Here is an 18014-nt window from a genome sequence, read left to right as displayed (position 1 = left end):
TGTCTTCAGCTGGAATCCTGCTAGGCGCCAGGATCCCTTTGATCCCTGATTTTCCTCTTAGTAATTTTCCATTCACTGATTCCTACCCAGCTGCTTGGCTATCAATCCCTACTTGCCCCTGCTGTATGGGGAGTTGGGTCTGAGCTTTCTCCCCCACTGCAAAATCCCCTTGCAGTAGTGCTTATACCTAGTGAGATGGCCCCCTGCCCAATAAAGTCTTTATCATGCTTTACCAAGTGTCATTTGAATACACATACACGAACGAACACATACACATATTCAAACATATTTATATAAATATATTGTTTATAAGTATATAATTATGTAAATATGATATATATTTAAATATTTCTACAAATATAAATAGATGTATTTATATACATATACAATATATAAATATCTCCTAGACACATAAATATAGGATTTAAATATAATATATGAATATTTCATGCAAATACATTTATACATTATATAGAATTATATATAATAAATTTATATATGCCTATATTATATATTTATATTTCTAAATTTATATTTATTTTATGCTAAATGTTTATGCATATATAAATATCCTTTTTTCTTACGACTCTCCCAGGGGACATTGAGGTTCTGAGACCTCAGCCTCATTGCAAGTGGAGATTCCCACCCAGGGCCATCCTTCAAACCCACTGGGCTTCTGGCTCTCTCGCCTCCTTCTGCAGGTCCCCAGGGAAAAGGCAAGATACAACACGCGCTGGGGAAGGTATTTCCAGAGGGTGACCTGAGCTCTCCGCCGGGCCCAGGGTTATTAATAGCCGGGCCTCAGTGCCCCGCTTGGGGCCGGCGGCTCCCGGAGCAGTGGAGGGGGCGGAGCCGAGCGCGGCGGCCGGGGAACAGGGAGGAGGGAGTGTCCGAGGGGCCGGCTGAACTTGGACGCCGCGGCCCCTCCCAGCTCCCCCCACCCCACAGCCCAGCTGTTCCCTCAGCGGATTCTCCGGGGCTGGTTCATCACCTCCGAATACTCCTGTAACAGGAGGCGCTTGCAGAACCCGCCTCCAGCCTCCCTAGCAAATAAATAGAACGCTCCCAGCCCAGAAGAAGCCGGGAGAACTTTCTAGGCGCGCCTCCCCTGGGTTTGGTGAGCTCCCGGCTCCGCTCTAGACCTCGGCGTCCTGGCTGCGAGCCTGGGCAGCCTGGGAGGACTGTGGTTTGCTGATCTCTGGCGAGGCGGTGCGGAGAAGGGCCCTCTGGGGCTCTTGCTGGACCAGCCGGGGTCGCCTTCGGGGGCTGGGACCGCAGCCTAACGGCACTCCCTTTCCCGGCTGTGGGTGGTTCTGCTTCTCTCAGACGGAAGATAAGCAATTTTTGAAGCTGAAGAATAAGCCTTGAAGGCCAGCCCACTCACACCAGCTTGTCGTGTGACCTTGGACAGGCCACCCCTCCTCTCCGAGCCTCTGTTTCCCCTTCAGCGCAGCAGCCGCCATGGCTGACGGTCAGATACCCTTCTCCTGCCACTACCCAAGCCGCCTGCGCCGAGACCCCTTCCGGGACTCCCCCCTCTCCTCCCGCCTGCTGGACGATGGCTTTGGCATGGACCCCTTCCCCGATGACTTGACTGCCTCTTGGCCTGACTGGGCCCTGCCTCGTCTCTCCTCTGCCTGGCCGGGGACCCTGAGGTCGGGCATGGTGCCCCGAGGGCCCGGTGCCACAGCCAGGTTTGGGGTGCCCACGGAGGGCAGGACCCTCCCACCCTTCCCTGGGGAGCCCTGGAAAGTGTGTGTGAATGTGCACAGCTTCAAGCCGGAGGAGCTGATGGTGAAGACCAAGGATGGCTACGTGGAGGTGTCTGGTGAGTTGGCGGGGTGTGTGTGCGTGTGTGTGTGTGTGTGTGTGTGTGTGTGTAGGCCTTAGCCCTGGGAATGGCCAGGAGAAATTCTCCTCAGAGGGGAGATGCTGTGACAGCAGGACACAGGTGACTTCAGGGCTCAGGAATGCAGCCCGCAAAGTTATCTTTTTGGGAAGGCTCTCTTCTCCAGGCCTTCTGAACCTCAACCTGATTCAGCTGCTGGAGCCTTTGGACACTGTATCGGGACAGACAGAAAAATAGAAGCCATGTCGGACATTTTGACAGAAAGTCAGGCAGATATAGAAGAAATACAAATTTAAAAAAGAAGAAGAATTTATCATGCCCAGGGTGCAACACAGGGTCTGAAAGGCCAGATTTAATGTTGGGCTATGATAGTGTTAATAACCACAACAGGTTTTAAGGGAAACACCTTCCCTTATCCCAGATAAGGAAACTGAGGCTCACTGGTAATTATAATGATGTTAATTGGTAGCCTTGACTGAGCACTTACTATCTGCCAAGCACCTTGGTAAGCACTGTAGCCTGTGACGTCTCAGCTAACACAACAACCAGAAGAGGGGGCAGGTCCAATTTATCTCTTCTTTTTACAGATGAGGAAACTGAGGCACAGAGCGGTTAAAGCAACTTGCCCAAGGCCACCGAGGATTCAGACCCAGGCTGTCTGAGAATCGGGAGGCCAGAGAGAATTCATGATTTACTGAGCGCCTACCAGATGCTAAAGGCTGCTAAAATGCCCTTGGTGCCAAGATAAGCTAAAATGCTTATCTTTTTCCTCCAAAATAATTCTCAGTCCAGCCCCGAGTTGCAGGAGTGTCTGGTCCCACCTTGCAGTTGAGGCGGCCGAGGCCCAGGCAGGACTTCTTCACAGTCAGTCGTGCCATGAGTCAGCAGCAGGACCTGAACAGCAGCTGACCCTGTCCCCAATTTTAGGCCAAGGGCTTTTGCTGCCACATTCCAGCCTGGGAGAAGGAACACACTGGGAAAAGGAAAGAAGAGACAGGAAGCCCAGCCCCTGCTGAGCTGGGTGGCAGAAAAGACTTTCTTTTCCTTCCTTCCCAATTAACCTCCATTAAAAAGAGTGTGTTCCCGGCAGAGGCCTGCCTTCCAGAAAATCAATACAAGCCACTGCAAACACGGCTGGGTGGAAACTAGTCCTAGTAGCATTCAAGGGGAGTTTCAAAACCACTCTGGGTGGAATTATGTGCATCAGAGTCTCTGGCGGCGGGTGTGGTGGACCAGAGACACACTGGGGGCCCTGGCGGGAATGGTGGGGGAATGGGAGGTGGGGGGTGGTGGGGAGGGTGGGGAGTGAGGGGTGGGGAGTTGGCCAGGGCTCTCTGAGTTGGCTGGGGTGACAGGCACGGGTTTCTAACCAGCAGGATGTGCAAAGTAACTTCTTGCTTCTGTTTTCTTATCTGGAAATGGGGGTTCCAAAGCTTTTACCATAAGGATTGTTATACTAAATGGAGGGATACCTTAAAGTGTGTACATACATAGTACTAGAACACAGGAGCCAATATAATTATTATTGTTGTTGTTAAAGTGCTGGGCACATAATGTCCCAATAATAAATGATAGATGATCTTTGAGACCTGGGTTCAGATCCCAGCAGTGCTGTCTGCGAGTTGCGTGCATGTGGATGAAAAAGTCTTTTTACCCTCTGAGCCTCAGTTCCCCATCTGCAGAATGGGCATCATAATACTATCCATCCTGCAAGACAGTAGGGAAGATTAAATATATGCACACAATATATGGTAATATATGCAAAGTGTCTGTTAAAATGGAACTAATAATAGTGCCTGCCTGGTACTTTGTAAACGGGGTGATTATCGCTGTTCCTCCTGTCCTTGCTTTTTTAGGGTCCTAGAGGCTTCTAGCCCAGGCTCAAGGATCTACCATACCCTGTGACCCCTCCAAGAGACCCTCCGTCCAGCCTGGAGGGCTTTTTCACCATCCTCTTTTTTAGGTACTTCTTTTTTTTTTGAGTTGGAGTCTCACTCTGTTGCCCCGGCTGGAGTGCAGTGGCCACTCCCGGCCACCGCAGCCTCGCCCTGTTGGGCTCCGGCGTTCCTTCCATCTCAGCCTTCCAAATAGCTGGAACTCCAGGCGCGCACTACCATACCTGGCTAATTTTTGATATATTGTAGAGATGAGGTCTTGCCAAGTTGCCCAGGCGGGTCTCGAACTCGCAGGCACAGACAATCCACTCGTCTCGGCCTCCCACAATGCTGGAATTACAGGCTGAGCCACCGAGCCCATCCTGTAGGTGCTTCTTCACAAGTGAGGTCTGGCAGGCCCAGACTGAGATCCCAGCTAAGTATCTAACTAATCCAGAAACTTTGGGCACGTCATGGAGCCTCAATTTCCACATCTATAAAATGGGGTCATTGGGGGAGTAAATAAGACAAAGACAGAGCCTTTTCAACGTGCAGCTAGTGACTTCAGCTAGATAGAACCCAAATCCCTTGAAGCTACATGCAAGGGCTTCCATAACATAGGTTTAAAAAGTAAAATTGAAGCCAGGCTTGGTGGCTCAGCCTGTAATACCGTGCGTTGGGAGGCCGAGACAAGTGGATTGTCTGTGCCTGCGAGTTCGAGATCCGCCTGGGCAACTTGGCGAGAGCTCATCTCTACAATACATCAAAAATTAGCCAGACGTGGTAGTGCTCGCCTGTAGTTCGGCTACTTGGAAGGCTGAGGCGGAAGGATCGCCAGAGCCCAGCAGGTAGAGGCTGCAGTGGCGGGAGCGGCCACGGCACTCCAGTCTGGGCGACAGAGTGAGACTCCAACTCAAAAAAATAAAAAAAAAATAAAAATTTTTAAAAATTGATATCGGGGCTTTATTTAAAAAACAACTTTCAGGCAACCCCTCCGGGTCCCCTCCCACTGTGGGAGCTTTTCTGTCCTCTCAACAAATCCCACTTCAAAAAAAAACAAAAAACACAACTTTCAAGGGAAGTCTGATATCAGATCCAGTCTCCATTCGACACCACATCATGACAAGTCTGCTCTTTCACAAGCATTTTGTGCTGGGCCCTGTGCTGAATGCCTACCTGTGCTGGTTCACTGTTTCCTCACAAAGACCTCCTGGGAAGTGTGGGTAGTTTGTTTAACCCCATTTTATAGATAAAGAAACTGAGACCCAGATAAAGTAACTCATCTAAGACCACACCTACTTCTCCATGGCCTTTGTGGATGGTTCTGAGTCAGAACAACTGGATCTACTTGGGACTGTGTGGCCCTGGGCAAATCCCACTGCCAGCCGGGTGTAGTGGCTCACGCCTATAATCCCAGCACTTTGGGAGGCTGAGGTGAGAGGATTGCCTGAGCCCACAGGTTCAAGACCAGCCTGGGCAGGTTGGTGAGACCTCACCTCTACAATAAATCAAAAAATTAGCTGGGCATGGTGGCGCGTGCCTATAGTTTCAGCGACTTGGAAGGCTGAGGTGAAAGGATTGCCCGAGCCCAGCAGGTTGAGGCTGCAGTGGCCGGGAGTGTGCCACTGCCCTCCAACCTGGGTGACAGAGTTAGACTCCAACTCAGAAAAAAAACTTTCCCACTGTCTCTGGGGCCTCTGCTTTACTGGTGGCCTTATGAAGAGGTAGACTAGATCAGTATCTGCCAAATGGTGTACTTTAAGGTATTACTTGGCATCTGAGAAAGAGGAAGGCAAGTTCCGAGTTTTAGAAGGTGCTAGATGAAACAAAATTATAAATTATAAACAGGTCACCTCACTGCAGGACTTATCAGAGCCTTTTGTCCACGTGCAAGGATCTTGTTTCAGGGAAGTGTTTGAAGAATGCTAGACGTGACCGTTTTCATCAAGCCTCACATCTCCTACCCTCATCCTGCAGTTACTAGCCAAAGAATGTTCGCTTCACGGGCCACTGGGCCAGGTCCTTGTTAGGACAAAGACTGGAACGCCCCAAGGCCTTATTCCCACCCCTTCTTTTTAATCCCTGGCTTCTGTTCTCCTGGAAAACAGCACCTTCTTTCTTTAGCTGGGCCAACAGCATTTCCAGAGTGCTGATGCCTGCTCCTCCAGCATTTCCAGAGTGCTGATGCCTGCTCCTTGGCGTGTACTTTTTCTGAGGCAGGTCGAGAAAATGGTGGCTGCAAGGGGCCCCTGGCTTCCCCTAGCTTCCAGATGCATTTTTAAAAAAAAATCATAATTACTTTTTCTGTTTACAAAAATAAAATGTTTCACGTAGATAGGAAGGCAAAATAAAAAATTAAGAATCACTCTTAATCCTTAAACTGCCCCAATACACAATCTAAGTATGCAAATGATATGCAAATTAAGCTCCAAGTCAATCCTCTTAATAATACCCTCTTTCAACCCGATTAACCCCAGCCCCAGGCCCCAACTTGTAGAAATCTTGAAGATATCACTGTTCAGAGAGTCTCTCTTTCCTCACCCCAGTGCCCTGTTTTCAGAACAGAGACAGAGACATCTCTGTCTTCAGACAGTTTCTGAAGAGTAGTTTTTCCCCAGACATCAGAATAAAACTGCAAGTGTCCACTTTTACACAGTATTTTTACAATTTTCAAAGCCATTCTGTCTCACTTTCATTTGCTCCTTCAGTGACCCAGTAAGGTAGGTGCTGTCACCCCCATTTTAGAGAAGAATAAACTGAGGTTCAGAGATATACTAGGAAATGTCAGAGCAGGGACTTACTTTCAAACCCCAGCATTCTGAAACTTACCTGCCTGCTTTTGAATCTTTGCCCCACTCACTTCCAAACTGTGTGGCCGTGGACACAGCACTTAACCTCTCTGAACTTCGGTTTTCCCACCCACAAAATGGCAATAATAAAAGTCCCTGCTTTTATTATTATCTTACTATTATTCTTTAAAGTGACTGTAAAAATCAAATGAGTTGCTGTAGGTAAGGTTCTTGGCACAGTGGCTGATACCAAGAAAGTTCTCTGTAAGTTTGCTTTTGTTGTTCACGTTATCATCAGTTATTATTCCCGGGCACCAAGCACGAGGAAGGACTCCAAGATGCAAAAGGGCTGAGTCAGAGTCACTGGCCTGCCTCCAGGGGAAGCAGGTCTCCGGAGGTCCTGGCTTTGGGGAGGGTACCAAAGAACAGACAGTGCTAATCTGGCTGCGGGCCCATGCTGGAGCCAGGCAGTTGGTAGTCACAGACTTGGCAGCACAGAATAAACTCTTTGGACAGCCGCACATTTACAGGAGAGCATGTCCTGGTTAGCTAGACATTCTTGTTTAAAAATGAATTCCTATCAGTGTATCCCTCTTGGCCCTGGTGGTGGAGGAGTAAATTGGGACAGCCTTTCTTGAGGGTATTTTGACATTATGGATCAAGTCTTAGAAATCCTAGAACTTGAAGTTAATCCTAGATTCACCTGGTGCAAAGATCCTGTTAGGCCTAGCTAGAAGAATGTTCAGTGCTATGAGATTCCTTCCAATGCTGGAAACACCCTCAGTAGGAGATTGGCTAATTGAACTCTTTTTTTGGGGGGGGGGGGCAAGGTCTCATTCTGTCTCCCAGGGTGGAGTGCAGTGGCATGATCATGGCTCACCACATCCTTAAGTCTCCTGGGCTCAGGAGATCCTCCTGCCTCAGCTTCCCGAGTAGCTGGGACTACACTTGTGTGCCACTGTGCCCGGCTTACTTTTCCATTTTTTTCTAGAGATGAGGTCTCGCTATGTTGCCCAGGCTGATTTCAAACTCCTCAAGCAATCCTGCGGGCTTGACCTTCCAAAGTGCTGGGATTGCAGGTGTGAGCCACCATGCCCGGCCTCTAGCTAAATGAACTCTTCAGTATTCCTCCCATAAACACTGTGCAGCTATTAAAAATAATGTCAGCAAAGAATATTTGGTAATATGGAAAAGTAATCTTAATTTGTTAGCAAGAGGAAAAAACAGGTTTCAAGCATAATGTATAGAATGATGCTATTTGATAAAATATTCATATACATCTATACTATAAAATATTTATATACATCTATACTATATAACATTTATACATTTCTAAGGAATATAGGAAGAAAAGTCTGAAATGTAAAATGTTATTAGTGGCTTCCTTGAGGTGATGGAATTATGGGTGGTTTTGATGCTTTTTTCTTTATTTTCTAACATACACATGCATTATCTTGTAATCAGAAAAATGTTATTAACAAAGAAATAATTAATAATAAAGCAACTAATAATGTAATCACCCACAAATAGTTAATTTTAAAAAAAATCTCGGCTGGGCTTGGTGGCTCAACCTATAATCCCAGCACTTTGGGAGGCCAAGGCAAGTGGACTGCATGAGCCCACGGGTTCAAGACCCACCCAGGCGACTTAGTGAGAGCTCATCTCTACAATAAATTTTTTTTTTTTTTTTTGAGTTGGAGTCTCACTCAGTCTCCCAGACTGGAGTGCAGTGCCCGCTCCCAGCCACCGCAGCCTCGCCTGCTGGGCTCCGGCGATCCTTCCACCTCAGCCTTCCGAGTAGCCGGAATTACAGGCATGCGCTACCATGCCTGGCTGATTTTTTGATTTATTGTAGAGATGAGGAAATGGAGACACCTTCTCCATTAAAGAAAAAAAATGAGGCTGGGCCAGAGGATCAGAATTTGCCGAATAAAGAGCAAGATAAAAGCCAGTTTGGGCACAAGCCTTCTTGTCATTTCATCACTTTCCTCCCTAGGGGGAAAATTTTTAATCTCTTCCCCTTCCACCCCCCCACCACCACCCCATGGGCGGTGAGGCTGGTGGAATTTCACATCCGTGATGCTAACATGTCCTTTCCCAAGAAGAGTTTCCTTGGGAAGGGCTGGGTGCTTTTAGCAGATTGAAGCATTATTTCCAGACTCTGCTTTCACAATTGGGTACAGATAATGTGACTCAGAGAGTTCACCGGGAGCCAGGACAGACAGAGATTTGAGGACAGAGGGGCATCAGGCCCCAGAACTTGGCCTAGATGCAGAGGGAGCTGATTCAAAACCCAGAGATGCCACTCACCTGCTGGACGACCTTGGGCCCATCACCCAGTCTCAGTTTACATGCTAGGAACAAAGGGAGAAAGAAGCCCATACTCAGAGTGAGGAAGGGGCTTTGCGAGTTGTAAAGCAAGCTGGGTGACCCTGCTTTTTATCTGCCACCTCATCTGGGATATTAGCACCAGGGTTCTACTGGAGGGTTAGGAGAGAGGGATGAGATGGGAGACTTGAAAGAGAGGGCACAGCATGTGGCCTGGTTTCTGTGATTTCCTAAGATTTCCTGCAGACCATGATCAAAGCCTCCATTCCTGTCCATTATCTTGTTGCATCTTCACAGTATCCTGGGAGACGGGCATAGATGGGTCCATGGAGCAGACGAGGGACCAGAGATTCAGACATCTGGAGTCTCCAGACCAACCCAGAGGCACACAGCGAGGCAGGGCCAGAGCCAGGATCTGAATCCAAGGCTGAGTTCTGAACTGTGCCACAGTCATGTAGATGCTGACACACCACGTTTCTCTTCCTTACAGGCAAACACGAAGAGAAACAGCAAGAAGGTGGCATCGTTTCTAAGAACTTCACAAAGAAAATCCAGTGAGTAACCTCACAGTTTAGACCTTAGGGTGGGAGTGGCAGAGGGAACATTCTTGGGATCCAAGATCTGAGGTCTCTCCCTCTTGGGGATCTCTCTTTTGAGACCCTCCCCCCACCCTGGGGCAGGGAATTGAACCCTCACACCTAATGGGGAGGAAGTGTCCCAGCAGACCTGCAGTGGGGAACCGGGAGGTACAGCACATAGACTGTGCCATCTCATCTGCCCAGTGCCCTAAGAGGTGGGTATTAACAATCTCATTTTGCAGATGAAGCCTCCAAAGGTAAGGCAGCCAGAATGACTTGTCCACAATTACACCAAGGGTCAGGGCACCACCCACCCACATGACATGGCTGAAGGAGGAACTACCCATCGCCATCAAGAAAGATCCTCTCCTAACGCCCCAAATGCCCCAACAGAATCTTTAGAAGGCCACTTGCTCTGCCTCTGCCATGCCAGGAGAACAAGCACCTTCTCGATAGCATCCACAGAAACAAAGTCGGGAGATGTCCTGATCCCACTGCATACCACCCAGAGGGGCTTGGAGACTGAGAGGCAGGGACAGAGCAAGGGCCAGTTTTGTTGAGGGGAGGGAAGAGGGGAACTGCATCGACTAAGGGAAGGGTTGGACCCAGGGGCATCATGAGAGCAGCAAGAAGCCAACCAGGCTGAGCCAATGAATCAGAGCCACCTAGAGCCCTACCTGGCAATACCTGAAGGGAGAAGAGACTCATGGTGCAGCAATGATTACTGAATCCCATGAAGAGCTGCCAGGTGCCTCATGCAACCCTTCTCTGTAATCAGCATCACTCCACGGTGGGCTCTTCTGACCCTGAAGTCTTTGCCCAGCCATTGTTGCATTTAGCCTTTGCAGTGAAGGCGTGCACTGCGGATTCAAGATGTTATTCTCCTTGTAGTATGGGGAAAGCAAGTCCCATGGGTAAAGGAACCTACCCAAGGTCTTTACAACTAGAATTTGGAACAGCCCCAAACAGATCCCTGACCTCTGAGTTCCACACTCAGTTTTTGAGCAAGTGGTGCTGTTTCCTCTTCTTGTAAGAGGGATGCTGACTGCTACAGCTTTGCAGAGTTACCAACCAAAAAGAAAAGAGATCATAGCACAGGGGAAGTCCTCACGAGTGCAGTGTGTTGTTCTTCTTCTTGTTTTTGAATCCTAACTTTACTACTGGCCCTGGCAAAAATATCCCATGCCTGGAGAGATTGCTCTAGCTGAATTCAGAGGCTTCTTTTGGCCTTGGGATTCTGTGTTCCTGTCTCTCCCCCTACATGCCCACTCCTGACCCTCCCAGACTCTTGGTGGTTCTCGGAAGTCCTTGGACACTTCCTGATAAGGCAGTCACCACACTGTTCTGCACATCTGCAGGGCTCCCCTGCCATCTCCATGACACACTCCCCTCCCTGGCACAGCAGCCAGATCAAACATTGCCAAGGGGAGAGGAAGGGAAAGGGAGAGAGAGGAAGCCTATGTTGCTTTTCAGAGGTTCAAACAAGGTCTCAGGATGAAGTCAACAAGCAGGGCAAAGCTGTGAAAAGGACCGAATGAGAAAGATGTTGGTGAAATAATCATCTTGAAAATATGGCCACTTTTTTGTGAATTTCACAAACTCCGAGGCCTGTGACCAAATAAAAATGCCTAAACTTGCTCGAGGCTGTTTGGTTGATGCTCAGCAGCTGAGTTGAGCTAGCTGTTAGGACATAGTCCAGTCATTGCCCTGAGCCTTTCACTTGCTCTCCCTAGCCAACCCCTCAGCCAACCTGACCCTGACCCAGGACCCTCCAAGCCTCTCTGCACGCTAAAGTGTCCCAAGACCCTCCTCTGTCACAATGGCGTGTACCCATCCCTTCTAACTGTCCAGTGCCCAGCTGTGCCTGCTGTTGAATATCGGTCCTGACTTCAGGGAATCCTGGCTCCAGGATACAGGGGATAGGTAACTTGCTTAACTACTCAGAGCTTCCATTCCTGTATCCCTCATGGATAGGTTGTGATGGACAGTGACAGGATGTGTAGAAAGCATTTAATAGGGGCACAGACTCAGTGCTTGATCCATGGGAACAAACATGATGGAAAGACTCCACAAGACTGGAATCACACGAGAGCAGCTGGGACTCCTGAGACCTCCTGGCTCTGCCCAGACTCGAGACACCAGAGGAGTCAGACTGGAGTCAGGGACGATTCTGGACCGGTCTCAGGAGGCCTCCTTGTCCCCTCTCTCAGGAAAAACTCTGGCCATTAGAGGACAAGGAAGTTCCTTCAGCCAGGCTGGGATCCTTGGAGATTTCCAGCCAGGCAGAATGCTGTAGCTACTTGCCTTGGAGTCTGCCTGTCTGGTTGGGGGTGGGGCGAAAACTGCAGCCAAGCTCTTTTCCGCACCCAACTTGGATGAGAAGACAGGAAGCATAGGATACCTGGAGCCACAGCAAACTTTACTTTTCTGGTTCCACACCTCCCCAGGTATCTGTTCTGCCACTTGCAATAGACTGAAAGCCTATTATGAGGTCTATAGGCTTGATGGCACTTAATCTTTAAAAGAATCCTATTGAGGAGGTATTATTGAGTCCATCTTGTAGATGAGGAAACTGAGGCTCAGAGGAGTCGTGGGACTCAATCAAGGTCACACGGCTAGTGAAGAACAGCTCAGGAATATAATATTATTCAGCCTTAGAAAAGAAGGAAATCCTGTCCTGAACGACAACGTGGATGGAGCTGGAGGACATCACACCAAGGAAAGAAGCCAGACACAGAAAGAGAAACACTGCATAATCTCACTTGATGCCGGGTGGGGTGTGGTGCAGAACTCGTGGGGTGTGGTGCAAAATTCTTTGGCTTGTTTCTCAGATGAATTTTAGAGCCGCCGGCAAAGTTTTCAAACAATGTTTATTAGCGAGAAAAAGAGAAGAAAGAAGGAGGAAGATTCATGGCAGAAAGACCTGCCATGGGCAAGTTTTTCAAAGAAAAAAATTCACGCTTTTGCTCTCAACGCCAAACTAGATAGCTACCTAGTTATTGATACACTAAGGGGTGGAGTCCAGGTAACCTTGGCTCCGGAGAGATTGACATCTCTGGGCTCCTGATGGGAGGAGACAAGGGGAGGGGTCTTTTCCTGGCCACATTGTCTTTTGCAGGAGACCTGGCAGACGTTTCCAATTCACAGGTTCTTTAGCTAAAAGGTGGTCTAGTTATCATTTCTGTGGCTTTGGTCAGTTAAGGGGTGGTCTTTGACTTTCCACCTTCAACCTGAAAGATTCTTAAAGATTATTATGCTAAACCCTGAATTGAAAGATTGGGCTGTCCTAGTCTTGCATCTGATGGAGTTTTCTTTTGATTTGCCGCGGGGGTGGGGTAGGCTGCCAGCTTGGTCTACAGTAAAATGTAATTTTTAAAATGTCCGAATGCTTCCTAAAACCTACGTATTGGAAATGTATCTATCTATGTCTAACCTGTGCTAGCTACCCTGCCTCATCACTGATACGGGGAGTCTAAAACAGTCAAACCCATAGAAGCAGCGAGTCAGACAGTGGCTATTAGGCTGTGGCTGGGGAGGGGAAAATGTTGGTCTAAGGGCACAAAGTTTCAGTTACACAAGAGGAATACGCTCTGAAGAGTCAATGTATAGCATGGTGATGCTGGTTGGCAGTACTGTGTTGTATATTTGGAATTTTTCAAGAGGAGAGATCGTAAATTTAATCTTCTCAACATACACACATGCACACACAAAATGGTGACTAGATAGAAGTGATGAATATGTTAGTTAGCTTGATTGTGGTGACCATTTCATAATGTATATAGATATCAAAACATAAAGTTTGGGTCAGGTGCTGTGGCTCACGCCTGTAATCCCAGCACTTTGGGAGACCGAGGCAGGAGAATTGCTTGAGCTCAGGAGTCTGAGACCAGCCTAGGCAATATGGTATGCGATCTCGTCTCTACAAAAAAATACAAAAGTTAGCCAGGCGTGGTGGCACGCACCCATAGTCCCAGATACTCAGGAGGCTGAGGAAGAAGGATTGCTTGAGCCTAGGAGATGGAGGCTGTGTTGGACTGTGATCACACCATTGCACTCCAGCCTGGGTAAAGTGAGACCCTGTCTCAAAAACAAAACAAAATATAAAGCTGTGTGTGTTTATATATATACACACACAATATATACACAAATATGTGTGTACAATTTTGTACGTCAATGATATCTTCATAAAACTTTTTTTTTTAAGAGCAGATCTGGGATTTGCACACAGATCTTTTGACTTTCAAAGCCATGACTTTCCTGCTTGGTTAGAGAAGTCCAAATTACAGTCATTTGCAATACAGTCATTCACATACCATCTTCACTAATTTTTGTCTTTTCTGCTTACATTCCTATGCCATTATTTGCTTAAGGCTTTTTTTTTTTTAGGTCAGTTTACTTTTGATGATGTTAAATTTTCATCACTAAAACGTTCACCAAAGAAGGCAATCGTGAAATAAATCTAATGAAAGCAAAATGTGCTTAAATTCTAACCAGATAATGTTGTTTGTGTGAGGGCCTAAGCCTTAGATCAGCTCTTTCTTTGTTGAAAAGGCAAGTAGCAAGTCATAGAGGCTGAAGGTGTTAAGGGCATATTAACACTTAGCTGAGACATTCATTTAGAGATAAATGGAGAGGCTGAAGCAGAACTGAAGAGGAACAACTTTCCTTGTATCTATGTGAGTTAAATGTGCAGGTCACCTGGTGAGAAGCCTTAGACTCTTCCCCACTATGGGCCTCAGTTTCCCCCATGTGTAATTTGAGAGCATTGTCCTGGACAATCATGAAGATCTTTTGGGACTCTGACATTCTGCAGTCTGATGATACTGCAACTTGTGTTAAAATATTCACAGCTGTCAAGGTGCCAACATGGAAGGCCAAAGACCACAGTGTAATTTTCACACCACCCTAAGAAGTAGATATTGTTACCCCCTTTTCCCTTTAAGGAAATAGGTTCAGAGAGGCAAGGTCACCAGCCCAAGTTTGCACAGCCGGGAAGAGTCAAACTCAGAATTTGAATGCAAGTCGGCCTGCTGACCTGCAGAGGCCATGCTGTGGACCACAGCTACCCTGTCACAATGTGCCAGGTTGGCGTTGGGTGGGCATACAAACGGTTACACAGCCAGCCCATCCCCAGTAGTGGGAGGGAGACCCAAACTTTCGAACTTGTGTCTGCTTCAAAATCCCACCTTGGCAACTACCCGGGTTCACTCTACCTCATTCATCCTTCTCCTCAGCAAGGAGTCTCCTTGGTAGATGTGGCTCCTGGCTTCAGATGGCTGTACACAGCAAAAGAGTTGCCCAGCCCCTCTGGAAGTGTCCTCCCTGTGGCCAGGAATGAGCTTGCCTTGTGTATTGGTTCTTTCATCAAGACGCTTGCAGCTGGGCTCGGTGGCTCAGCCTGTAATTCCGCGCTTTGGGAGGCTGAGGTGAGTGGATTGCCTGAGCCCGCGGGCTCGAGACCCGCCTGGCCAACTTGGCGAGACCTCATCTCTACAATAAAAAATCAAAAACATCAGCCGGGCGTGGTAGCGTGCGCCTGTAATATCCGGCTACTCGGAAGGCTGAGGCGGAAGGATCGCCAGAGTCCAGCAGGTCGAGGCTGCGGTGGCCGGGAGCGGCCACTGCACTCCAGTCTGAGTGACAGAGTGAGACTCCAACTAAAAAAAAAAAAAAGACTCTTGCATTTACAACAGGCAGTACCAGCCTGGACCAGAGGAAAGGTCTAGGGTGATTGAACCTCCTGACTTTCCCTCATGGCCCTTTTTTCAAAAGTCTGGTGCCAGGCAGGCCAGTAGAGCATCACAGCTGTCTGTGCTGAGATCAAGATTCCAATTTTAGTTCCCATTGGTCACTTATAAGCTGGATGGCCTTGGGCAAAACAGTTTACTTCTCTGAGTGTCAATATTCTCATCTGTAAATTAGAGATAGTCATAGGATCTGCCTGGTAGGATTGTTGCAGGTAAAGTACCCACACATGGAAAGCGCCAGAAGGTCATGGTTTTCATGAATTTAAGTGATCATGGCACCCCAGGGAGACTACCAACATGTTCTCACAATCTCAATAGTTGGTTGAAGAAACTGTCCCAGATAGCCTCATTTCCCCCCCCCAAACAGTCCAAAAATCATAAAAATACCTCATCAGAACCAGATTTGGCTTCAGAAATCCCATCTCTGATGCTTTCTTACATATGGAACTTGGCATTCAATTAGTGATCTATGAAATCGGCATGTTAATTTTTACCTCTTAGTCGTCCTAGACTCTTATAAGGCCTATGGCCAGGAATGAGCTTACCTTGTGTATTGGTTCTTTCATCAACCAATGGTGTTTATACAACCCAGTGGTGTTTATAATTGAGTTTCAAGGACAACACAATCATGACCTACTAAGACATACTTAGGGGATGACCAAAGTCAAGGGTCATTTTTAATGCTATGGAGCAGGTATGTTGCCATCTGGAGTCTACACATGGCCAGCCTGACCCCTTTCGTCTGATGGGGTGCTCGGTCCTTGCATCACCATGAATACATTTTTGTAGGGAAGGACTCTCAACAGGTGCATGCCAAAGGAAGGTGTGCTACCAGCTATGCACAACACCTTCCCTGTGCTCTGTAAAGGGACTGTAGTGGTGCCATTTCTGCAGCACTCGTGGCCCCTGGTGGGTGCTAAGGTGGTGTTCTCAACCTGAGACCAAACATGTGGGCTGCAACTCTCTTTTAAATTAAGAACTCCTGTTAGAACCTTGTTTTACCATTTGTAAAGCATGAACAGACTCTGTCTCATTCTATAACTTCAAAAACCCTACAAGCTTAATATTATTATTTTGCAGATGAGGAAACAAGCTCAGAGCAGTTGAGTGATCTCCCCAAGGTGACACAGCTAAAGAGAGGCAGAGCCAGGGTTCAGACCCAGCATTGTATGTCCCCAGAGCCTAAGATCAGAAAGATTTCCAGCCGAGCATGGTGGCTCAAGCCTTATTCCCAGCACTTTGAGAGGCCGAGGTGAGAGAATCACCTCAGCCCAGGTGTTTGAGACCAGCCTGGGCAACTTGTCAAGACTTTGTCTCTACAATAAATCAAAAACATATATATTAACTGGGCGTGATGGTGCACACCTGTGGTTTCAGCCACTCAGAAGGCTGAGGCGGAAGGATCGTCTGAGCTCAGCAGGTCGAGGCTGCCACGGCTGTGAGTATGCCACTGCACTCCAGCCTGGGCAACAAAAACAACAACGTCTATGTCCTTTCAAGTAAGTAAAGTAAAGGAATGTTAAGGCTGTATTAAACATCAGAAATGAGTAAAACCTTGTGCTTCTCCTAGGCTTCCTGCAGAGGTGGATCCTGTGACAGTATTCGCTTCACTCTCCCCCGAGGGTCTGCTGATCATCGAAGCACCCCAGGTCCCTCCTTACTCATCATTTGGAGAGAGCAGTTTCAACAACCAGCTTCCCCAAGACAGCCAGGAAGTCACCTGCACCTGAGACCCCCAGCCTTGGCCCATCCTTGTTCTGTCCCCAACCCTAGGGCTTCTCTGATTCTAGGGTACATTACTTTAGCTGAACTCAGACGTTAGTGCAACTAAAATTTAGGGGGCGGGGGAGGGGTGGGGACCAACCACAGATTCCCTGGATAGCGTAGTAGTATATTTCTCCACAAGATGGCGCAATTGGCAAATCGTGCTTGGTTGCGTTAGGTCAAAATACTATTTTTTCTTTCTCTACCTTTTTTTATCTTGACGAACATGTTGCACATCTATAGTTGCAAAACAAATACAAGGGACTTGACATTTCACGTTGTATCTTACCTTGCAGCTAAGGCAAGGATTACTTTTCTTTGGGGACCTCTCCATCACCCAGGTTCCTACTCTGGGCTCCCAATTTTGGTTGACAAAACCCATTAGCTCACCCCTTTGTGCCTCAACACGCCTGGCCTGCAAAGGGTGATAGACAGGTCTTATATCCCCGTATGGGCTTTATCCATTCACTACATGAAAACAAACAGTGCCTTTTGCCCTCTGCCCAGATGTTTCCAGTACCTTCCCAAGGTTCCCAGGCTGGTACTCCCTAAGGACTCTGGGAGCCTCTCAGTTTTTTTCTCTAACCAAGGTCCCCCCTTTCTTGTTCCCTGGTGTCCAAGTCGGGATTTTTTACAGAGGGGGCTGTCTGTAGACAGCTCCATCAGGAACCAAGCAAAGGCCAGCTAGCCTGGCAGACAGGCTAGTGGTGTTGTGTATACGGGTGGGGCATGTGTGTCATTGTTATTAAAATTTGAGTTGTGCTGTTGTTCAGGGGAAAATAACAGTAAATAATAATAACAGTAATAATAAAGGAACTGATGTTCTTAGGCTTGTGTGCTTTTTAAAATGAGGAACTAAATGCAATACCATGTAGATATTTTACCACGTCAGTAAGGAATGCTATGGCTTAAAAGTAATGAGGCCTAGTGAATAGTGCCTTAAATGATATAAATAGACCGGGCTTGGTGGCTCAGCCTGTAATCCCAGCACTTTGAGAGGCCAACGGGAGAGGATTGCCTGAGCCCTCAGGTTCAAGACCAGCCTGGGCAACTTGGCAAGACTTCGTCTCTATAATAAATAAAAA

At 47.7% G+C, this 18014-nt stretch overlaps 1 protein-coding gene across 1 annotated transcript; it reads left to right on the top strand.

The window, feature by feature from the left end:
* The first annotated feature begins 961 nt into the window (after positions 1–961).
* HSPB8 (heat shock protein family B (small) member 8) lies at positions 962–17757 on the top strand. The gene is made up of 3 exons (XM_008053630.1): positions 962–1828; positions 9331–9394; positions 16736–17757. Exons 1-3 carry the CDS (start codon positions 1462–1464, stop codon positions 16893–16895), a joined length of 591 nt encoding a protein of 196 aa, XP_008051821.1. The 5' UTR covers positions 962–1461; the 3' UTR covers positions 16896–17757.
* Positions 17758–18014: the final 257 nt, after the last annotated feature.

Source organism: Carlito syrichta, unplaced genomic scaffold (genome assembly GCF_000164805.1).
Source record: "Carlito syrichta isolate Samal-C Ts95f unplaced genomic scaffold, Tarsius_syrichta-2.0.1 Scaffold288336, whole genome shotgun sequence".
NCBI lineage: Eukaryota > Metazoa > Chordata > Mammalia > Primates > Tarsiidae > Carlito > Carlito syrichta.
Note: the sequence above shows the minus strand (reverse complement) of the source record. Positions and strands in the feature narration are given on the sequence as shown.

What these genes read in the sequence shown, in the direction of transcription:
- HSPB8 (XM_008053630.1), top strand. Translation starts at nt 1,462, where the DNA reads ATGGCTGACGGTCAGATACCCTTCTCCTGCCACTACCCAAGCCGCCTG. An exon ending in TGGCTACGTGGAGGTGTCTG is followed by an intron (nt 1,829 to 9,330) that starts GTGAGTTGGCGG and finishes TCTTCCTTACAG; the next exon opens with GCAAACACGAAGAGAAACAG. An exon ending in AACTTCACAAAGAAAATCCA is followed by an intron (nt 9,395 to 16,735) that starts GTGAGTAACCTC and finishes TGCTTCTCCTAG; the next exon opens with GCTTCCTGCAGAGGTGGATC.